General features: G+C 41.1%; 1 protein-coding gene across 1 annotated transcript in view; it reads right to left on the bottom strand.

Moving 5' to 3' along the window:
- The window catches only part of ESR1 (estrogen receptor 1), a 184708-nt gene that overhangs the window by 107206 nt on the left and 52362 nt on the right, over nucleotides 1-25140 (bottom strand). The window contains exon 3 of the mRNA XM_075064048.1: nucleotides 3318-3434. Coding sequence (XP_074920149.1) covers nucleotides 3318-3434 — 117 coding nt within the window. The remainder of the gene's footprint in view (nucleotides 1-3317; nucleotides 3435-25140) is intronic.

The following is a 25140-nucleotide window of genomic DNA, read 5'->3' as shown; positions in this document are numbered from 1 at the left end:
TATTCTGACAATGAAAGCAATGTAAATATAAACGAATGAAAATATATCAAATGTAAGGTGTAGCACAAAATGATACAAATATTTTGTATTTGAGAAATAGTGTATGATCATATAGCTGAAAATTATGATGTTGCATATATACAAGAGGGCAGAGTTAAGGTAGCAGCTGCAGCCTTAATTGTGATATTTTCTAATTGCTTAAATATATAACCCTAACATTTCTTTACTGTATTTTTTTCTTTTGTTTTGCAAGGACTACGTTTTTCATGATAGAAATGAACTCCAGCCAGATGCTCCAGAATATTAAGAGAGAGCCACAATACACACACATTCATTCCATGAAACAATTATCGAAGTTCTATTTCAGAATGAAGCTAGAAGCCACATGAGGGGAGTAATTGGCTGCTCCTAATCACCAAGATGATAGAAATAATGACAGAAAAGCTGGAACATTCTGAATAGCCTAAAATTGGAGTCCTGAGCCAAACGTCTCTCACCTGAAAAAATAAAGAATGAGCACTGGAAACCCTCCCAATGAGTCTGAACATTCAGAAGACATCATCATCCAGATTTAAGTCTCTGCAAGATACTATTGCTAACACTTCCATTACAAATAGGTTTAAATGAGGTTAGTAATCATTTTTAAAATAAATCTTACTTTGAAATATTTTTCATTAAAAACACAGAAACTATCTTCCTTCCATTTTAAATCAGGTGCATCTAATCTCCAGTTTTATAATTCCCTGCATTTCAAAATTAATTTCACAGTTAAACAATAGAATACCAATTTAAATTTATTAAATATTTTTGGATGTTTTTCCACTTTTTCAATTATATTGATTTCTATTACAACATAGAATACAAAGTGTACAATGCTCACTTTAAATTTATTACAAATATTTGCACTGTAACAATGATAAACAAAAGAAATAGTATTTTTCAATTCACCTCATGCACGTACTGTAGTGCAATCTCTTTATTGTGAAAGCTCAACTTACAAATGTAGATTTTTTTTTTTGGTTACATAACTGCACTCAAAACCAATATAAAACTTTAGAGCCTACAAGTTCACTCAGTTCTACTTCAGCCAATCACTAAGACAAAAATATATGTTTACATTTACGGGAGATAATGTTGCCCGCTACTTATTTACAACGTCACCTGAAAGTCAGAACAGGCATTTGCATGGCACTTTTGTAACTGGCATTGCAAGGTATTTACGTGCCAGATATGGTAAACATTCATATGCCTCTTCATGTTTTGGCCACCATTCTAGAGGACATGCTTCCATGCTGATGATGCTCGTTAAAAAAAAAATCTGTTAATTAAATTTATGAATGAACTCCTTAGGGGGAGAACTGTATGTCTCCTGTTTCGTTTTACCCGCATTCTGCCATTTATTTCTTGTTACAGCAGTCTTGGATGATGTTAATTTTAAGAACACTTTCACTGCAGATCTGCCAAAACACAAAGAAGGTACCAATGTGAGATTTCTAAAAATAGCTACAGGTACTTGACCCAAGGTTTAAGAATCTGAAGTGCCTTCCAAAATCTGAGCGGGTCGAGGTGTGGAGCATGCTTTCAGAAGCCTTAAAAGAGGAACACTCCAATGTGAAAACCACAGAACTCGAACCACCAAAAAAGAAAATCAACCTTCTGCTGATAGCATCTGACTCAAATGATGAAAACGAACATGCACTGGTTCTCTCTGCTTTGGATCGTTATCAAGCAGAACCCACTATCAGCATGGACGTATGTCCTCTGGAATGGTGGTTGAAGCATGAAGGGAGATATGAATCTTTACTGCATCTGACACGTAAATATCTTGTGATGTTGGCTACAACAGGGCCATGCGAATGCCTGTTCTCGTTTTCAGGTGACATTGTAAACAAGAAGCAGGCAGCATTATCGCCTGCAAATTGTAACCACTCCTGTCTGTCTGAGGGATTGGCTGAAGTAGGACTGAGTGGACTTGTAGGTGCTAAAGTTTTACACTGTTTTATTTTTGAATGCAGGGTTCTTTTGTACATCATTCTACATTTGTAAGTTCAACGTTTATGATAAACAGATTGACGACAGTACTTGTATTAGGTGACTTGAAAAACACTATGTCTTTTTTTACAGTGCAAATATTTGTAATAAAAAATGAGCACTGTACATGTTGTATTCTATGTTGTTTATTTATAATTTGAATAAATATATCTGAAAATGTAGAAAACATCTAAAAATATTTAAATAAGTGGCATTCTATTATTGTTTAACAGCGCAATAAATCATGCGATTAGTCATGATTAAATTTTTTTTATCTCTGCCTGTCCCCTCCCCTTGCCTTCTGTCTGTTTCTCGTAACTAAAAGGAGCAGTAATTTAAAGGAGGGAGAGAAGACATCCACTGGGGAAATGCTCAAAAAACTCACTACTAAAACATCCCAAAGGCCTCTTGGAAAGAACCTTTGCTCTGAGAACAGCACAATAAAGGTTATTTGATGGCAGTGTCATCTATTTATAAAACTTTTCCTCTAAACATTAAACATCAGATATCTCTAGTACAATCAGTTTTGGGATGTGCAGCAACCAGTGTTGACATCTAAGACTGATTCTTCTCTCATACCAGCATAACTCCAGAATCTCAGTATAATTACTTGTGATTTAGCTCAATATATCTGAGATCAGAATCAGGTTCTCAATATTTCAACACTGGAAAAAGAAATTAATTCAGGTGCATTGCGTACTGTTGCAGAGTGCTGGAATAATAGCTCTGAAGGTGGCAAACCTTTATTAACCCACAGTAGTAGTACAGTAGGAGCAGCAGTACTGTAAGTTTCTCCAAACTACCCCACCGATGTGCTTAATACCTGACCTAGATAAATGGTAATTAACCATCTGTTCCGATACAACTCTTGTCCTACCCTCAGAAACAGTCCACAAGATGGCAATAATGATGCTGGGTTTTACAATATGGATACCTGTCCACTGGGAACTGAACTGAGACCATCAATTTGTTTCACAGAGTGCTGAATGGCATACTGCAGAAAGAAACAACATTTAGGACTGGATTTCACTCACGATAGCCTGCAACCAGACAAATCCACTTGTGAGAAAACAAATGAATTATATAATATTAGGGGTGAAATCCTACCCACACTGAAGTCAATGGCTAAATTTCCATTGACTTTGATTCAGCCAGGATATCACCCTCGTTTTGTCATGGTTGGGGTTTTTGGCAAACAACAATAGTTGCCTCTTTGCTTAACTCTGTTGGTTGTCCAGTTAAGCAGCCATCAGTGCTAAAAAATGTGTTTGTCGCTATGTACGTACCACCTTTCATCATTCCAACTTCATAGCACTTTCTCAGCCGGCAGGCCTGACAGCTCTTTCTCCTGTTCTTGTCGATGGTGCACTGGTTAGTAGCAGGACACATGTAGTCATTGTGCCCTGTAAAGCCAGAGGAAAAACAAAGTAGTATTAATAAAAAATCGACAATCCCTTAACAGAGTAGTTTCCAGGGTTTCTGTAATACTTTATCTTAATTTCTCTTTGAGTATTTTTCACAACAGCTGTAATCATAAGGAAATTGATAGCTTTCCCCCAAACAAGCGTGTTAGGTGTATACTTGTGCTTTATTACGGATGTGTTGGTGGTGGCTCTATAGTGAAGACAGAATCTAAACTTCCACTATAAGTTCCATTTTAGTATCCCATATCGAAGTACTGTTAGAAATATGCCAACACTTACTTAATAAAAAGAATGGACACCACAATTCTAATAGTCAAAACAGAGGACTGTCATAGAGTCATAGACTTTAAAGTCAGAAGGGACCATTATGATCATCTAGTTTGACCTTCTGCACAATGCAGGCCACAGAATTTCACCCACTCACTCCTGCAACAAACCCCTAACCTATGTCTGAGCCACTGAAATCCTCAAATCATGGTTTAAAGATTTCAAGGTGCAGAGAATCCTCTGGCAAGTGACCTGGGCTCCATGCTGCAGAAGAAGGCAAAAAAACCCTAGGGCCTCTACCAATCTACCCTGGAGGAAAATTCCTTCCTGACTCCATATATGGCGATTAGCTAAGCCCTGAGCATGTGGGCAAGACTCACCAGCCAGACACCCAGGAAAGAATTCTCTGTAGTAACTCAGATCCCACCCCATCTAACATCCCATCACAGGCCATTGGGCATATTTACCGCTAATAGTCAAAGTTCAATTAATTGCCAAAATTAGGGCTATCCCATTATACCATCCCCTCCATAAACTTATCAAGCTTAGTCTTGAAAGCCAGATATGTCTTTTGCCCCCACTACTCCCCTTGGAGGCTGTTCCAGAACTTCACTCCTCTGATGGTTAGAAACCTTCACCTAATTTCAAGTCTAAACTTCCTGACAGCCAGTTTATATCCATTTGTTCTTGTGTCCACATTGGTACTGAGCTTAAATAATTCCTCTCCCTCCCTGGTATTTATTCCTCTGATATATTTATAGAAAGAGCAATCATATCTCCCCTCAGCCTTCTTTTGGTTAGGCTAAACAAGCCAAGCTCTTTTGAGTCTCCTTTCATAAGACAGGTTTTCCATTCCTGGATCATCCTAGTAGCCTTCTCTGAACCTGTTCCAGTTTGAATTCATCCTTCTTAAACATGGGAGACCAGAACTGCACACAGTATTCCAGATGAGGTCTCACCAGTGCCTTGTATAACGGTACTAACACCTCCTTATCTCTACTGGAAATACTCTCCTGATGCATCCCAAGACCACATTAGCTTTTTTCACGGCCATATCACATTGGTGGCTCATATCATCCTCCTGTGATCAACCAATACTTTGAGGTCCTTCTCCTCCTCTGTTACTTCCAACTGATGCCTCCCCAGCTTATAACAATAGTTCTTGTTATTAATCCCTAAATGCATGACCTTGCACTTTTCACTATTAAATTTCATCCTATTACTATTACTCCAGTTTACAAGGTCATCCAGATCTTCCTGTATGATATCCCAGTCCTTCTCTGTATTAGCAATACCTCCAGCTTTGTGTCATCCGCAAACTTATTAGCACATTCCCACTTTTTGTGCCAAAGTCAGTAATAAAAAGATTAAATAAGATTGGTCCCAAAACCGATCCCTGAGGAACTCACTAGTAACCTCCCTCCAGCCTGACAATTCACCTTTCAGTATGACCCATTGTAGTCTCCCCTTTAACCAGTTCCTTATCCACCTTTCATTTTCATATTGATCCCCATCTTTTCCAATTTAGCTAATAATTCCCATGTGGAACCATATCAAATGCCTTAGAAATCAAGGTAAATTAGATCCACTGCATTTCCTTTATCTAAAAAATCTGTTACCTTCTCAAAGAAGATCAGGCTGGTTTAGCATGATCTACCTTTTGTAAAACCACGTTGTGTTTTGTCCCAATTACCATTGACCTCAATGTCCTTAACTACTTTCTCCTTCAAAATTTTTTCCAAGACTTTGCATACTACAGATGTCAAACTAACAGGCCTGCAGTTATCCGGATCACATTTTTCTCCTTTCCTAAAAATAGGAACTATGTTAGCAATTCTCTAGTCATACGGTACAACCCCTGAGTTTACAGATTCATTAAAAATTCTTGCTAAAGGGCTTACAATTTCATGTGCCAATGTCTTTAATATTCTTGGATGAAGATTATCTGGGGGCCCTGATTTAGTTCCATTAAGGTGTTCGAGTTTGGCTTCTACCTCGGATGTGATAATATCTACCTCCATATCCTCATTCCTATTTGTCATCCTGCCATTATCCCTAAGCTCCTCGTTAGCCTCATTAAAGACTAAGGCAAAGTATTTGTTTAGATATTGGGCCATGCCTAGATTATCCTTAACCTCCATTCCATTCTCAGTGTTTAGCGGTTCCACTGATAGTAGAACTCCTGTGTTCTATTACCAGCTCTATCATTGACTTGAGGTAATTTGGGCAAGTAACTTAGTGCCTCCAGTTTAGCTATCTGGAAAATAGATAAAATATCTACCTACCTCCCACACAGGTCTGTTGGGCGGATTAGGTAACTGATTACAATACTTCACAAAAGGTCCTTGGAATGGAAAGAACCATAGAATATTTTTTAGCACCCACAACACTTTTGGGCAGTGAAAAAAGTACATGAAATCATAAAAACATAATACAGAAGTGCCAAATATAAATCAAACAATCAACTAATTGCATTTCATATCTAGGTGGGCTTCAGCTTGGGTTAAATTACAAATTTTAAAAGTGACAGTGTTTAACAGAGTATTCCAGCGGTAGTGCCTTTTCACTGTGAGCACCACTGCATTTGAAACGTGTTGATTCTTGCTGAAGACAGTTACCATATAGTCAAGTCTGCCACAATAGAGGTGATTACTTTCTATAGGTTTGTTATCTATTCCTAGTAAGAGGTATTAAATTTATGCACAAGGATTTTTCTTGTCTCACATATTTAAAAAAACAAAAACCTACAACTTTCCAGTTATAGAGAAAGTTGCTGAGGATGGAAAACGCTGTCCAAACAGATCTTGCATAGTGTTCTTTATTTTTCCAACTAAACAGGACAAGGTACAGCACAGAATGAAACAATTTTACTGCAGAACTGTTTGTTCTTTATTCAGGTCAGGGATCAGTTTGAGGTAGAGTGGGGTGGGGGCTTGACAGAGGCCTTGGTCTCATCAAACCCTCTATCCTTGATTATACATTAGAAAATACAGAATAAAAACGGCTATCAGATTACGCCAAGAACATCTGCTGTTTTATGCTGCATAATTGGGATCCAATCAAAATCAGCTGCAGAACTGGTAACTTGCTAATATGCTGACAGGAGACCACACACTGCCTGAAATAAATAGGCATATTAATTATTAGAATTAATATTATTTATAAGCCCTGGCTAATAGAGTGGTGTGACTAAAACAATCTGAATCTGCAGGCTGAGCTCCAGGACTGAGCTCAAGAAATATTTCAGAGATACTACCTCAATCTAAGCAAGCCCATTTTAAATTTTCCACTTCCTTCTGGTATTATACAATATGTTTTATATCTGATTCAAAACATTTCACATGTAAAAAAGTCAAGCTGGAAAAAGAACAGTTCCAACCACATAAAGATGTGGTATCTATTAGAAAAAAAAGTAAAGTAACATTAAAAAAAAATCTTGTTTTATATGGTCAAGTTAAACAGCAGCAACAAAAAAAATCACTGTAGATCTTGTCCCCATTCCTCAGTCTCAGTTTATAAACTGAATGTGAGAGCACTGAAATGGAGAAAAGAGTGTAAGCATACCCTTTATTGTGAGCTGTATGTGGTGGTATTGCTTATCTTGACTGTTAAAGATCCTGACTTTGCTCCTACAGCAGTCAACAGGTTAAAACTCACATCGAGACCAGGAGCAGGACCTAGCGCTTCAATTCAGCAAACTACTTCATGACAGACTTAACTTTAAGAAGGGAGGTGGTAGTTCCATTGAGGTCAAAGTTAACATATGCCCAAGTGTTTTGTTGAATTGAGATCTAAACAGTTAATTTTCCTATTGTAGGTGTTTTTAGAGATATCATGGGTTTACATGGCTCAATCATTCTTTTTAAAAGTCTGCCTTATTAATTAGTAGTAGTCGTAGAATATTCCGTATATTTTACAGCACCTAAAGATGTTCTTGGCACTTTACAGAACAGTTTACAAATTCTGGTCCCTTCCACAAAGAGCTTGCATTCTGGTTATAGAGGTGAAACCACATGCACAGGTAACAAACATTTGGGAGACTGGGTTTGAGGAAGCACAATGGCAACAGCAACAAGATCAAGGTTATTCATTAGGGCAAAATGGTTCTCTCTCATGATCAGAGAATATTTCTTGTTGTACATGCTGTATGAAAGATAGCAAAACACTTCTGTTGTGAACTGTGCTTTCTCTTAAGAGTCATCAAAAGTCACGTGGCAAGTGTCTAAGTCCAGGCCCATCGCACTTCTAAAAGACTTGCATTGTACAGTCCCTATAAGGGCCTGCCTCATAGACAAAGGCCATGACCCTAACAATGGGTGGATAGCAAGGATGCAAATGGTAATAGTGGTTGTGTAATTGGACACCTCTACACAAGAAATTTGATTGAGATCATCAATTCATTTCACATAGGCTAGTAAACAGCAATCGGATGGTACCACCTTTCAGTCACTGGACCTAAACTTCTAGCCTATCCTATTATTATTCCGTGAGCACTCCCATAAAAAGTTTAATTTCTAATTTGATGGATGACTTTCATTTTACTTCAGTGAAGGAAAATAAGAATCTATCCCAGAAATGATGAGCTCAAAAGTATGTTAAATTTAATTAGTGTAGTCACCATACATACACAAAAACCTAAACTGAAACCAATATAGATTTCAATACAGCAGCACAAGGTTTCAGACACTTTGCATAATTAGATGCCACCACCTTCTGTTCCATAACACACTCGCATGTAATTTATAGTCACTGGAATTATAAAAGAGATAGTTAAACCGATTAAAGTGATAGCGGTGATCAAATATCAATTCTGCTCACTTAGGCCAAGTGTTCATTTTAAATGTTGCTATTTCAAGCATTTGTCACCCCAGTGGTATCAGGACAGTAGGTTACAGGGCACGGCATTGGCAATACAAAGCTATTCTATGGACCCATCTTGACAGCCACATCTGCAGTATTTCATTAGTCCAGCTCAAAAGATAAAATGTGGAGTTTCCCTAAGGCAAACAACAGACTGGGGCTCAGGCTAAAGTTTTGCAAGGCAAAACTCTAGAAGAATCATCTCGGATGTTCAGAGTAAGGTTTATATTGTTGTCCTGATTAGGAATAAAGGAGAATCCTTGGAAAGGTGGTGAGATTAGACACTAGTCCTGGGCCTGCACACACATCACATCGAATGATGGTTGGGGACTGCCAGTTCACATCTGTCTCCAAAGTTTCTTTAGTATCTCCCAATAAATCATCATTTTGATTTCAAGAGTTCACCACTTCCTGACAGTCCCCACTAAATAAAAAGTCACACCTACCTCTGTGACAACTCTTCACATTGTGTCCCCAAATACACAATTTTGGTCATCATTGGGTATGTCCATAATATAAACTGAAGGCCCCTGGACTTTGGATGAAATGTTGAATCACTGCTTTTAAATCTAAAAGCTGCTTATTGTATGTAAGATGAAGTTTTCAATATGTGGTAAAGGGCCTCCGGTTTTGTATACATCCATTATTTTCTTTTCATCCGGTCTCACTTTGTGGTCTTTCTTTCAGAGGAAAATACACAGACACCAATGAATGACTTAAATAGAAAGAAGGACCAAAATCTAAAAAGTACTATTGTAATTTATAAATGTCTTTGCTGTATAGTTTCACTCCAAGAAACAAATTGGGATATTAAGCTGCAGTGACATGACGCCAAAAAAAATATACAAAGTCAGCCTTTGAGCAATTTCAGACCAGTCTCTAAGTCATAAAATAGATTTGACATCCAAACCTCCTTTTACAAGGCTGAACTGAAGCTGATAGAGCTACAACAATTTATACCAGCTGAGGATCTTCCCAGCATTCTGAGAAGAGCAAGACAAATCATACAAACCAATTCAGTTCCTTGAAGTAAGAATGAAATTAGCCTTTGCAAGTTCATTTCAGGGTTCAAGTTAAATTTTAAGCTCTTCTCTGGAGCAACCATCTTTTTGATCTGGCTCCTAGGTGGCATGGTAATACAAATACAATAGTAATAAATTCAAGTTTTCAGGGGACTCACTGCTCAGCTACACTCTTCCCCATTAGCAAATTTTAGAGCCCCTTTCTCATCTTAGCTACCTTCGAAAAACGGGGAGCTGTTGATGGAGCAAGAGAGGCTGACTGAGAAGAGGGAAGTTTCCTATCTACATAAACCTCAGCCTTGCTTAGCATTAGGGTGACCAGATGTCCTGATTTTATAGGGACAATCCCGATTTTGGGGTGTTTTTCTTATATAGGCTCCTATTACTCCCCCACCCTCTGTCCTGATTTTTCGCATTTGCTGTCTGGTCACCCTACTTAGCATAGACCAGGATATGCAAATGCAGATCAAAGTTGACCCAAAACTGATTTTGAGTAGTTTGGGGCTTTCATTTGAGTATTTCACACTGCTTCAATTCTGAATTTTAAAAGGGAGGAAATGCAATAGCGAAACTGATCAACTGCAGAGTAATTTGTGTGTGTCACTCTGACAGACAGAATGTCTGTTGAGTCAGTGTGAAGTGACTGTGACCTATGTGCATCACACCAAAAGTCCTAGTTAAGAGGTAACTCAACCAAACATCTTAACTCTACAGCTAATTTACATGCAACAATTTCATTAGTTGTAATCAGGTAGACTCGACAGATGGTGGATTGCGTGGCGCAGCAGCCACACCCATGTAACATCATGGGCTTTCAGCTACTAATGTATATGAAGTGCTGCCTCATATGCCAGATTTTGTAGGTCACTTTCAAATTCCAGTGAAACCCTCTCCATGTTCATAAAGCCCTTTCTGTCTGATCAGTCCTATGTTTTCAGTAAGATTCGACATGAACTAACTAATAAGATTCCTCTCTGCCTTTCACCCCTCCTTCTGCCAATCCAGTTACCCAGACAAATTGAAGCAAGAGAGTTGGAGAGCACACATTGCACGAGAATTGGTGAGGACACTGAATTTGCTGTTATCTGGACTATTTCATAATCGTTAAGCACAGAAGTCCATAAAGAATGACACAAAAAGAAAACCATTACTTTAGAAATACATCTAACTATTTTCTATTATAGCAGATCAGTGGAGAGCTTTTCCACCAGCCTCCAAGCCCAAACCTTAAATGGCATTTCAGTTTTTTACTTAGAGATTATATAACAGAATGAGAAAAAGACTAAAGCATTGTTTGTGCATTAAAATTCCTCCACACCCCAATGTGCATCTTTTCAATTGTAGAGACGGTAATAAAATAGGAAACATGTTTTTTCCAGATGACATTTTTTTTTAATAAGTCTCCAGTCCACTTGACTATGGCAGATCCCAATCTCTGAAGGAGTCTGGCAAGGAACGGTGACATTTTCTTTCAGTCTCTCTCTACTTCATAAATCACAATTATTTTAAATGTCTGGCACATGATCAAACCAACAGCTGTATTAAAGAAAAAAAAACATGATGTATCACTCGCAGCCATCTCTCTCATTGTGATCACTCCAGAGACAATAAGTAAATATTTTCAGTGATGCTCCTTATGGCTCAGAAACAAAGTTACAGAGTTACACAGTCATGTAGGACTATTATTTCTGGAACTTTCAAATGACACTTCTGATATCCCCATCCTCTTAAACTACCTGTGTAAGAATGGGGAAAAATACTACTATGCAAACACTTCATAGCCAAGATGGGGATACAAACTAAAAATCAATTATTAAGTCCCTCTTGACCCCACCCCCAAAAAATTCAGTCAGCTACTCCCAAGCAGAAAATAAACATATCTAATTGAATTTCATATATAGCCTCTATTGTTGGATCATCATGGGGTACATGATAGTTTGGCTAAATCTTAGGTACTTATATGATCTTGATTGCTGTAGTATCTGAATACCTCACAATGTTTAATGTTCTATATCCCTGAGAGATAGGGAAGTGTTCTCCTACTCTCATTTTAGAGATGAGAAACTCAGGCAGGGAGGCAGGCAGGCTAAGCAACAACTGAGAGAATTTTCAATGTAATTAATAGACATCAGTGGTTATTGCTGTTTTTAACCAAGGGAGTTTCCAGCAATGGAAGTTTGCTTAACTGAAGTTTTAGTGTAGTCACCTAGTATTTTTGTTTAAATACTTTAATACTTTTGAAAATCACTACTTTAAATAGAAAGCCCATTTTGCTTATTCAGAACTTTCTCTGTAAAATAAAACTTGCTGCAATTATTCTTATACCTGTTAATCTACACCAATACTCCCTGTGTCTACTTTGTCCAATTAAACTAAAATAAAGCAAAGATTTTAAAACCCAAAGGGACCATTAAGACACTTAGCGGGACCTCCAGTATAACACAGGCCACAGAATTTCACTCATTAATTCCTCCAGTAGAGGAAATTATTCTTCCCTAATATGTAACTGAACACCCTTAAGCCCAATAATTTGTAGCTGAATTACAGCAAATCTTTTAGAAAGATGTACAGTCTTGATTCAAATCAAAGTATTAATGAATTGCCAGTTCTGTTGGTACATTGTTTCAATGGTTAAATACCAAGCAAACTTAACAAATTTAATTTTTTAACAACCCTTAGCTTGTTTAAATATTTCAATCAAGTGGTGTTAGCCTTCTCTGAAAGCTAAGGCCAGGTCTACACTGCGACTTTAAATCGGTTTAATGGCCGATATACCGATTTAACGCTGTATCCGTTCACACGACGTCGTCATTAATATCGAGTTAAACGGCTCCTTAAATCGATTTCGGAACTCCTCCCAAACGAGAGGAGTAGCGCTAAATTCGATAGTGATAACTCGGATTAGGGTTCATGTGGACGGAAATCGACGTTATTGGCCTCCGGGCGGCATCCCAGAGTGCAGCACTGACCGCTCTGGACAGCAATCTGAACTCGGATGCAGCGGGCAGGTAAACAGGAAAAGCCCTGCGAACTTTTGAATTACATTTCCTGCTTGCCCAGCGTGGAGCTCTGATCAGCACGGCTGGCGATGCAGTCTGAAATCGAAAAAGAGCTCCAGCATAGACCGTACGGGAGATACTAGGTCTGATCGCTGTATGGGGAGACAAATCTGTTGTATCCAGCTCCGTTACAGAACACGAAATGCCAAAGCGTTTGAATAAAAAACTCCAGGATACACAGCGCTGTGTGACAAGCGTAACGGGAAGCCAGAGACTCAAATGGACGCTCATGAAGGGAGGGAGGGGGTACTGAGGACTCCAGCTATCCCACAGTCCACAGCAGTCTCTGAAAATTATTTGCATTCTTGGCTGAGCTCCCAATGTCTGTAGGTTCAAACACAGTGTCTGGCGTGGTTCAGGGAACAGCTCCTCAGTTTATTCCCCCCCACTACCACGTGAAAAAAAAAAGGGAAAGATTGCTGTGCTATGGCGTTTGCTCAATGCACTCCGCGAAAAAGGCGCCAAAGGGTTGTCTGCTGCCTTCACAAAGGGAGGGGTGAGGCTGTACCCAGCACCACCCGGGGCAGTGTTTTCTGCCCCATCAGGCACTGTGCTCTCAACACGGAAGTGGGAACTATGGGATAGCTGAGGAACAGCTACCCACAGTGCACCGCTCCTGAAATCGATGGTAGCTTTGGACCATGGACGCAAACAATCGATTTCGGGATCCCACTGTGGACGCGCTAAACCGATTTTATTAGATCTGTTTTGTAATATCGGTTTAAGCTAATTCGAAATAATCGTGCAGTGTAGACGTACCCTAAATGTTACCAATTTCACAAAGGTCTCTTCACAGGTGAATCCCTCCCATACATTTATCATTTTAGCTATCCTACAATGCTCTCTCTCCAATTTGACTAAAATAACTTTTTTAAAAAAATACAATCAAAACTGGACATTTGGATCAAATTCTGCGTTAGGGTACTCTGCGGTGGAGATTTCACTGATGCAGCTGAGTGTACAGTCTAAATCAATACTCCAATGCGCTATAAGGTGTTTCTTTTCAGATACAATTTCAGGTCTAACAGGCAAAGCACTCTGAGCCTGTTTCTCCACTCACCCAGGTGTAAATCAAAAGTAACTCTACTGAGGTGGATAGAGTTGTTCTGAAGTAAAACTGGTTTGATAAGAGAGTTAAGCCCTTTTCTGCTAGACAATATATCAGCACTTCTTAAGGATAAAATTCTTGTAATGAGGATTTTCAGCTTTTATTTTTCTAGTGAATATTTGTGCTGCTGAGGTAGATAGCACTGAGAATAACATGAGCTAGCATTGAGTACATTTAATACAACCTGCTTTACCAGTCATTGCTGGTGATTCAGCAGCCACTTCAAAATGCTTTCCTGTGGGCACTATTAAGATTGACAAGCCAATGTGGCAATATTGGTATTTGTGCTGAACAGAATGTCCTAGCTCCCTCACTGAAAAAAAAGCCAGCTACATGCTTAAGAATCCAAATGATCAGATCAACACATCATAAAAAATAGGGGTGGTTATCTTTTGAAATTCATAAATGCTTATGACTGGATTTTCAACAGAATACAAGGAAGCTAGGCACTCAACTTCCATAAGAAGTCACTGAGAGTTGGACACCACTCCCTTATGCTGTATGGAAAATCCCACCCTTAAGTCTTAAAGAGTGATTATGGTCTATTGCTTAGAGCTGGGGTCTGAAAGTCAAGAGTTCTGATTCAATTACTGGCTCTGCCACGGACTGTTTGACTGCCGATAAATCAATTAGCATCCTCAGTTTCAGTTTATCCTTGTAACATCTAATAATTTACAAAAATGAACTAATCCTGACAACTCCTTAAAGCTCTCAGAAATCCTCATATTTACATGGCTAATATGAAGAGATTCATTGCATTTATTTAATGGATTTAAATGCATGGTCTTCTCAGCCTAGAATCAAGTCTGAAGTGCAGTGTGCAGTCTGGAGTGTGAAATAACATGTGAGGTCACTTGCGGTGTCTTTCCAACTAAACAACCAAATATACGTTGAAAGAGGAAACAGGAAATACTAGAGACTTTAATTTTCAATTCCTGGTTAGCAAGGTCTCAGAATTCTGCCCAAGATGTGTAAACAGAAGAACCTCTCATCACTCAATATCTAATCTTGTGATTAGATAACAAGTAGCATTCTCCTCATGTTAGTGAAATATATTGTCCAAGTGAATACAAATTTTAAAACAAATTAGAGATGCATTAGCACTGGTTGCTCTTCCACAAGTTCCCATGCAAACCTATGCTTGTATGGAGCAGAGAAAGGAAACTCTTATCACTAAAACAGGACTGAGAATCTCCTGAATTTTATACCAAGCTCTGTCAACTGACATAACTCTTGTGTGCCTAGCTTATCCATCCATAACATGGGCATACCACCACTTATGGTTCCTATATCACTAATGCAAATGGAGCTTACTTCATTAATGCTTGTAAAATGAAGTCAGATACTCAGATGGAAGGCACTATAGAAATGTAAAATATTGTTATTGTGTACAGTACACTGTTCTCTGCTGAGTACTCTAAATATTTAAGATTGGAGGCATTTTGATGTTTTGAAGTCAGTCATTGCCTATAGTGACATTATGCTCCTGAAGCCTTCACAACATTTATGTCACTTGTAGCCTACTGATTATTTCTGATCTGCCATTCCTTTCTCATCAAATTCAGTTCTGGACCTGTGATTGGCTAGACACAATGCTGCACTGTGTTGGAGCTGAATGAGATTAGAATTACAGACAGGAAGAAAAATTACCATAACCCAATTAATATTCTATTTATTTGCAGTTCACCTGATTTAAATAGGAAATCAAATCAAAGCCATTCTTAAATTAATAATGTAAAGAAGAAACTACCCTGCAGACTGAAGAAATCAATATGACTTGGTAAGAGTTTCTTTCTAACAATTCACTTCTTTTTTTGCATTCTTTTCATTACATGTGAACTGATGTTTTTCAATGTCTCTATGCATCATTGTTAGTCATGTTAACTATAACACTGATAAAAGTTTTCATTGTACTATTATTTCAACATCCAAGTGCTTAACTCAGAAGAGAGTTCAGAATAATAAATTAGCTTCTTAAGTAATAATAGCTTAGCACAGAGATTGTATCGACATTAGAGGAAATTAATGCACATGTAACAAATTTTAATACTGAAGAGTATGGAAGGACCTATTTTACTTTATCTAATGGTATATGCTATCACTAGATAAGGCTAATTTCAGTCTCTTTTCAGAATGAAAACTTTCACCACTGTAAAAATGTGAGGAGGAGTAATGAGGACATCAAGATTCTCATTCTGACAATTAGAAAACAATAAGAAACTTAGAAAACTGACTAGAAAGGAATGGGTAGAGACACTGGTGACTGGGAGAGGTGTTTGGTTAGTGGATATAATCAGTTATCATTTGATATTGGAAAGAAGGAAGCAGCTGATACAAGCTATTGTGGGGCCTGGTTTGCTACAATATAGAAAATTATGGAAGGTGGATGGGTGCTGTCAAGATTCCTTGTCAAGGTTCCTTCCCCACTCTGAACTTTAGGGTACAGATGTGGGGACCTGCATGGACACTTCTAAGCTTAATTACCAGCTTAGATTTGGTATTGCTGCCACCATCCCCCAAGCACTACTTTTTTCCCTGGGTAGTTTTGAGGGACTTCCATTCCTTGGTGACCAACAGATCCAACCCCTTGGCTCTAAAACAGGAGAATTAACCATTCCCTACTTTCCCCCACAATCCCTGGTAGTCTAGATCCAATCCCTTGGATCAAAAACAAGGAAATCAATCAGTATATAAGAAAAGGCTTTAATAAAGAAAAGAAAGTAAAGAAAACCTCTGGAGAGATTAGATACCAGCTACTCTCACACACAATAATTCAAAACACAGAGGATGTTCCCCTGGGCACAAATTTAGTTACACAAAAAAATACCCAAATACCCAGTTTGATTCTACCTCTAATTGCATAAGACAGGTTACCAAGAAATAAACATAAACCTATTTATTCCTTTCTAAAACTTACTACTCTGATAAGAGGCTGGTTCCTTGATCTTCTTCACTCCGGCTGAAACTGAAATTCTAAACAAAGGAAAAACTTCCCTCCTTCCTTTTGAAACATCTTGTTACCCCATTGGTTCCTCTGGTCAGATGTTAGCTAGGCTAGGTGAACTTTTAACCCTTTACAGGTAAAAGAGGCATTAACCCTTAACCATCTGTTTATGACAGGTGCTTTAAAATGTGGCTCTATTTAAAGTTGGCTGGCTCACCTTACTTTTCAGTCTTTGCCATTGTTAGATTCATTAGGTTTCCTCATTCTAACTGCAGCATGAAAGATGATCAGTAGTGTAAGTGGATGATCTAGGGCTTAGTGACGAGGAAACAGAAGTGTATGGATTTGTCTAATATGCCTTAAAACAGGGGTAGGCAACCTTTCAGAAGTGGTGTGTCAAGTTCACGTTTTTAGAAGATCTCTCTCTATAAATCTATATTATATAAATAATCTATTGTTGTATTTAAAGCAAATAAGGCTTTTAAAATATTTAAGAAGCTTCATTTAAAATAAAATTTAAATGCAGATCTTACCAGTGTAGTGTGATCCTTGCCCTCACTTTTCCTTGCTCAGTTTTCCAGTGGGGGCTACAGCAGGGGGTGACTGAAGAGCGCTGGGTTGAGGCCAGAAGCAGAGCCCTAGGCTGGCTGCCAGTACCTCAGGCTGGCAGTGGGCTGAGTGGGGCTGGCAGCCGAAACCCCAGACCAGCAGCGGGATGAGCTGCTCAGCCCACCGCTGGCTCTGCTTAGTCTGCTGCTGGTCTGGAGTTCCAGCAGGGGTGAAAGTAACTTAAATTTCTTACAGGTACTGTCATATTGCAACCCCCTCGGGGGGAGGAGCTCAGGGGCTTGGGATGTGTGGGTGTGGCGGGGGAGCACTCAGGGGTAAGGGTTGGGGTGTGGCAGGGTCAGGGCAGGGGGTGAAGATGTAGATGAGGCAGGAGTCAGGGCTGGGAGCATGGGGGTGCAGGAGACAGGGTTGGGTGGCATGAGGGGCTCAGGGCAGAGGGTTGGTATGTGTGTGTAAGGGGGAAGTCCTGGGGAGGCCAGGGCTTGGGGCTGGCCTGGGATGGTCTCGGTTGCAGCTGGGTTACCTGGATGGTGGATGGGTCCCTGCCTCACACTGTTCCTGTTCCTGCCAAGGGAGCTCTGGACCAGCTGTGTAGGGGCATTGCATCTGCAGGCAAATGGAGGGCAGCAGCAGAAGACCCCCTGGCCTGCCACTCTCTTCCCTCTGAGGGGCCGTAGCTGTGCATGCCGCAGGGACAGTATGTGCCTATAGTGCCCTGGTATCCAGCCACAGTGGCGAGAGGGGGGCAGTAGGAAAGGCTGGGACGCGGACACCTCCACTGCGCCTCCTGCTGGCCCCTTTCACTTGCCTGACTGCCTGCTGCTTAGTCCGGTGCACAGGGCGGCCAGTGCCAGCCTGCCAGAGAGTTCCAGCAGCCAGCAGGACCCAAGCTGGGAGCACGCCACGCGCTGTGCCTCTAGCCGCAGCGGAGCACCCCAGCATCGGCCAGCTTCGAGTGTGCACGATCTGCCTTACTTTCACTTCTAGGTTCCGGCTGCCGGCCCCTTGCCAGCCGGGGCCCTGGCCGCCAGGACCCCGGCTGAGCAGGGCTGGCAGCAGGGACCCCAGAGTAGCAGTGGACTGAGCGGCTCAGTCTGCTGCGAGTCTGGAATTCCGTCCACCGGCTCCTGCCAGTCGGGGTTCCAGCCACTGGCCCTGCTCAGCCTGCTGCCGGCCTGGGGTTCCATCCAACCAGGCCAGCAGTGGGCTGAGCGGGACCGGCGGCTGGGACCCTGGTCCGGCAGCAGGCTAAGCAGGGCAGGGCCCTGATCAGCCCACTGCCAGTCTGGGGTTCTGGACACCAGCTCCTGCCAGCCAGGGTCACAGCTGCCAGTTCCACTCAGCCTGCTATCGCTCTGGGGTTCCCTTCACCCAGGCCAGCAGCGGGCTGAGCGGGGCCCGCGGTCAGGACCTTGGTGTGCCATTAAAAATTGGCTTGCATGCCACCATTGGCACGTGTCCTGTAGGTTGCTGACTCCTGCCTTAAGAAGTGGTAGAAATCAAGTGACTGCATGAGCTAATGGAAGAGATGGCTCTATGAAAGTAAAAGGTATACTTTGTGGCAAGATAGAAAGGATTTGTGTTCAAAGCACAGCAATTAGTTTCTTTGGATTTCTCAAGATCAAGTGTATCACTAAATGAAACACTGTACACTGAAGTGAAAGGATAGAACACTGATGAATGTAACAATCCTCTGAGTGAGGCATTTCATAGTTATCATAATTGAAACATTGGCACAATGGTTAATTTATGTCCCTGCTTCAGGCCTTTCAGCAGCATCTTCATTCAGAAGAAAATTTTCATTTTCAAAATCTCACTGTAGTGAGGCGGTGTGGCTCCCCTCCTCCACAGGGAAGGTTGAGCCCCATCAGTCATCCCCCAGGGCGGCACCGCTGGGCGGAAGTCCCGCCCCTCAGAGGGTCAGGTGGCGACCCGGAAGGATAAAAGCCGGGCCTTAGCCTTCAGTCAGGCCCCAGCCGCCGCCGGGAGCAGACGTGCCTGCCGGCTCTCATCACTGGGAAGCTGCTGAGCTCTGAGACCGGTACTAGGAGCTGCCAGAGCTACCCCGTCCTTGCTTCGGCCCCGAGGATCCGTCGGACCAGACCTGGGCCGCCCTCCCGGAGGTATTCCCGGACCTACCACCCAGCCCTGAGTGGGAGGAACCCATGGTGCTGGGCGACCCTGCGGACCAGGTAGGAAACGAGGGGGAAATTGGAAGTAGCCCGGGGGCAGCTGACGACAGTCAGGCTGCAGAGGGCCCCGAGCCTATGGCCATGTGTTTCGGTCAGGATCCCCCTGATCACTCTGTCAGTGTGTTTCGGTCCGGATCCCCACTGACTGCCACTAGCGGCGACAGCCGCTAATAGAGCCCCGCACTGGAACGCAGAGGAGTGGGTGGACCTGCGTTCCCCCTGCCACCCGTAACCAGGTGGCAGAACCCCCTTCACCCTGACCTAAGGAGACCATTGCGGTTACCACTGCTCGGCCCTGCTCCACAAGGGCTAGAGCTGTTTGTACTGTGTTTGGTGCCCCGCCCGACCCAAGGGCCGGGCCCCCTCTAACTTTATCACTGCTCAGCCGTGCCCAAAGGGCCAGAGCCCATAGAAACTGTAACTGTGTTTGTTGGTGCCCACCTGCATCCAAGGCGGGGCCCCGTTGACTTTACCTGTGCTCAGTCCTCTCCATAGGGACCGAACGTTCTCGGACAGTGGGCCGCGGGTCCAAGGGACCGGACCCTCGGAGGACAGAACAAGGCTGGTGTGGCTCCTCTCCTCCACAGGGAGGGTTGAGCCCCGGCAACCCTCGTCACACTCACCTACCCCAAAAATCAGCAAAGATCAAAAGGCAATGACTTGAATTTGATAAGAAAGTTGTAACCTTAAAATTCCATCAAAGTAGCACAAAATGCTAAATCAAGGAAGCGAAGCACTCCAACCTATAAGTAATTTAAATATTCAGGTCCACTGGTAGATGCTGCAAGTGAGGAATCAGAGGAAATTTTAAAGGAAGAAAAAAAAACCCCAACACTATTGATATTTCAGCACAATGCTTAGCTGAAACTGAGAAATGAACTGATAATGCATCCATCCGCACTGGGAGAAAACATATTCCTGCATAAATTATTGATTCTATTTCATAGAATAGAATTGCAGAATATTTTGTTTGAGTTGCTGACAATGTAATCCAAGAATTCAGAGAAAAACATGAGAAGGCATTTGCCATTTGGGCAGACAAAGGATATAAAAATGAAAAGTGAAAGAACTTCTCAAGTGCAAACATCCTAAATTTTTTACATATGCATGTTGAACATAGTATTCAAACCTTATTGAGAAAGTTTTGTAACAGACACAGTCACAAAACATGTTGCAGAAGTTCATAAATTCTTCTATAACTACCATCAGTCTCAAAGTTGTTTGACCGAAAGAGAATTGAGGCCCCTGAATCCCAATGACATCTGTGTCTCTGCACTGAGATCAACTATCCTAAAAATACTCACATTTCCACTGAGCATAAAGAAGGTTTGATCAAAACACAATTAAAAGGACTCCACAGAGAAAAACTAAGTTTGCAAAAGCTACTGAAAGATGTTTGAGAAGGATTTGGAAGATTATAGAGTAATGGCACTATCACAATTACCAGGCTAATTGCATCTTTGAGTACACCCCCTCTGGGTCACAAGTTTCTAGCTGTCATCACTTGTCTCAGGATGGAATCACACAATTCTCAAACTGGTTCTGGCTGCAGTCCTCTAGTACTAACTTCAGTTACCTCAGCATGTCTGACTTAAGCTCAGGCCCTGCTGTGATGTTCCCTCTGGGGGAAATGACCATGGTCATCAATGACCAAACAGCTTCCTTAAACCAAAAGTATCATTTAAAATAAAAGCATTTCAGAAAAACAACATATCTGAACAAAACAGACCATGCATATCTCTAGCTTTTTCAATGGTTTATCATTCCATGGATCCAGCAAGGACCATTTTCTTTAGACTTTCTCTCTCTCTCACACACACACACACACACACACACACGCTCCTGACAACTCACACTCCTTTGTAGGAATAAAGACACTAACTGTTCAGGACCCTCCACATGGGCCATACACAGCACCCGAACATCATCAATTTATCAAGACTACCTCTAACCAGAGCTGAATTACCTGTACTCTGAAGGGACCAAAAGTCTGCCCCTCCACAGAATCTGATATCATATCAACATGTGGAGAACTAAAACATTTTGCGAACTCCACCTCAAATAATTCTTTCACAACAATGAAACCACCACCTATAACTATCACACCCACACCAACAGTCATAAGAAAAAAGAATCATCTAACTGGACACCGCACAGCAGGCGAGACCACACTCTTTATCATTACACTGATTGCTTCACAAAAAAAACAAAACAAAAAAATTGACTCAGATCTTTAAACATCATGTCCACCACAATCTCTCCACTGCTGAGAGAACAGCCATATAGGCCCTAAAAAACAACCACCAGATAATGATCAAAGACAACAGAGGTTCCATCATAGTCCTCAACCATGATAACTATATTAAGGAGGCCAACAAACAACTCTGATACCTACTATAAAGAACTCAGAGAAGACACAGCACCACAGTTCACCCAGGAATTTAAGGATATCAACAAATCCTTCCCCAAACAACTCCAAGAGAAAGTCTACAACTTCATCTGTGATCTCATTCCAGAAACCATCTACATGATTCCCAAGGAACACAAAACAAGAGAAGCCAGGCAGATCCATCATATCCAGCCATGGCACTCTTTCTGAAGGAATATGAAAATTGATAGAAACCATGCTCAAGTCACTCACCACACAAAAGAGTCAGCTGCCGGCAGAATACAATCTACTTCCTCCAGAAACTCAGCAACATTAAAAATCTCCTTCAGAATACCATCCTTGGCACCATGGTGTATAGGGAGGTGACATCCAACATCTCTCACAATGACAGCGTTGCTGCCTGCCTCAAATATTTACAAGACAATGGACTACATTCAGATATCAATTCCAAACTCATCCATTTCATCCTTGCTCATAACAATTTTACATTCAACAACAAACACTTTGTCTAGACCATAGAAATAGCCATGGGCACTAGCATGGCTTCCCAATATGCCAATCTCTTTATGGACTACCTTGAAGAAGAATTTCTGGACAAATGCACCATGAAACCAATTATATACATTGATGCTATTTTCATCCTCTGGACAGATGACCTAAACTCCCTCACAGATTTCCACTACAACTTCAACAACCACCTCCCATCCATCAGCTCTCTGAGAGCCACTCCCACAACAGCATCAACTTCCTGGACACCACAATCAACTTCAGCAATGGAACCTTACAGACAATTATATACAAGAAACCCACAGATCACCACACTTACCTTCACAGTTCCAGTAACTATCCCAAGTATGCCAAGAAATCAGTTATCTATAGCCAGGCACTCAGATATCACAGAATATATTCCAAGGAGAAAGTCTGGGATACACGCTTTATAAACACACTTAAAACTGCCTTCAAACGAACAAAAAAAACATACAAACAACAACACTCCACCAGAGAAATAGATTCTATCATGGAAAGGGCCATCCAAATACATAGAGAGAACCTGCTTCAATACAGGGGGGGGAAAAAACCTTCAGCCTCACACAGCTAGTGTCACCTACAACCCTGTATGGGCTTCAGGGTGGGTATCATTAAACAGTTACAACCCGCACTTGATGGGAACCACATCCTGAAATAAATCCTATTTGAATCCCCTCTTCTGGCCTTCTGACGCCTCCCTTCTGCAACTTCACCAAGCTCATCAGAAGCAAGCTGCTTACAAATCCGGACACACCAACTCAAAGCAGCACCAGACCTTGCCAGAACAGATGCAAAACCTGCAGACATATCTCCATTGCTAGGAGGATCAATACCTCCCACAACACACCTTTCAAGATCCATGGGTCCCATACATGCCTGTCAAAAAGGTGGGATATCTCAGTCAGTGTACTAAATGGTTTCACCCACATAGCTGTTGGTGGGACAGACTGTCACTATGCATTCGGAAGAACTCATAGAAAAAAATTATATACAAACACACTTTATCAAACATTGGTGAAAACTTTTCATGGTGATCATTTCATATCTGACCTCTCAGTTCTCATTCTCAAAGGAAATCTACACAACACCTTCGAAAGACAAGCCTGGAAGCTTAAATTTTGCTAAACACTAAAAATCATGGACTTAAAGACATTAAATTTATGGCTTATTACAACAAAATAACCCACTAGCCCCCTTTTTTTCTCCTTTGACTGCAGAGGTGTTAACTGGCCAGTGCACCCTGACTGGTCTTTCATAATGTGTGTTAACTACTTATGCTAAACAATTCATTTCACCATGTATTTAGCTGTGACTCCAAGTATTTTTTCTAGACTAGAAGAAAAACTGTGTAAGCACAAAAGCTTGTTTCTTTCACCAACAGAAGTTGATCCAATAAAAAACTGTTTCTAATACCCTGGGACCAACACAACTACTACTACAACTTTGCCCTTTGATCTGTTAGGTCCCAGCATTGTCATTCAAGTGCAGATGGGGATGTTCTTATCTGTAGCCACTGTCATTTTACTTCACATAATACTTAGTTAGACTGTGGAATTCTTTGCCAGAGGATGTTGTGAAGGCCAAAACCATAACAGGGTTTGAAAAAGAACTAGATAAATTCATGGAGGATAGGTCCAACAATGGCTATTAGCCAGGATGTGCAGGGATGGTGTCCCTAAACTCTGTCTGCCAGAAGCTGGGAATGGGCAACAAGGGAAGAATCACTTGATGATTACCTGTTCTGTTCATTCCCCCTGAAGCACCTGGCATTGGCCACTGTCAGACAACAGGCTAGATCAGGGATCGGCAACCTTTCAGAAGTGGTGTGCCAAGTCTTTATTTATTCACTCTAATTTAAGGTTTCATGTGCCAGTAATACATTTTAACATTTTTAGAAGGTCTCTTTCTATAAGTCTATAATATATAACTAAACTATTGCTGTTTGTAAAGCAAATAAGGTTTTTAAAATGTTTAAGCAGCTTCATTTAAAATTAAATTAAAATGCAGAGCCCCCCGGACCGGTGGCCAGGACCCTGGCAGTGTGAGTGGCACTGAGAATCAGCTTGCGTGCTGCCTTCGGCATGCGTGCCATAGGTTGCCTACTCCTGGGCTAGATGGACCTTTGGTCTGACCCAATACAGCCAGTCTTATGTTCTTTCCTGTTTATTTTTCCCACAGCCCCTTATTCAGCTAAATGAATCCATTCATGCAGGAAAATATTAGACCCTCAATACGAAATAACTTCCACTTATTGACCAGTCACATACAGTGTCCATAAAATTGTTATAGCTTGGTATTCAAAGCATTATTACAGATTATACACTTCTGTCACAAGTACTACTGCTGCACGGTCAGTGGAAATATGGCATGGGCTAATTAATAAATGGCATGGGCTAATATGGCATGGGCTAATCACAAATGAAATGAATTTAGAGGTCTGGCTTTTCAGAAGGGTCCCATAAAACTCACCCCAAGTCAGGGTAGGTTGAGTCAATATTATGTTAAATAGCAAACCTCATCCCCAGTCTTTCCCCTTACACTCAGTTGCTGGGGCCGCTATTTAGCTTTTGATATCTTTGGTGTGTGTGTGTAATTACACACGGGCAAAATGTTTAAGAAAAGTTTCAGAAAATTTCCATAACTTGGCCATCATGTATAATTCTAAATACAATGCTCAAAAGGGGAGCTCAGATCAAGAAGCTAAGACACAGTTGATGGAACATAATTCAGAATTCCTTACTTCTCT

This window comes from Chelonoidis abingdonii, chromosome 3, assembly GCF_003597395.2.
Source record: "Chelonoidis abingdonii isolate Lonesome George chromosome 3, CheloAbing_2.0, whole genome shotgun sequence".
NCBI lineage: Eukaryota > Metazoa > Chordata > Testudines > Testudinidae > Chelonoidis > Chelonoidis abingdonii.
The sequence above is the reverse complement of the archived record's forward strand: the minus strand, read 5'-3'. Positions and strand labels throughout refer to the sequence as shown.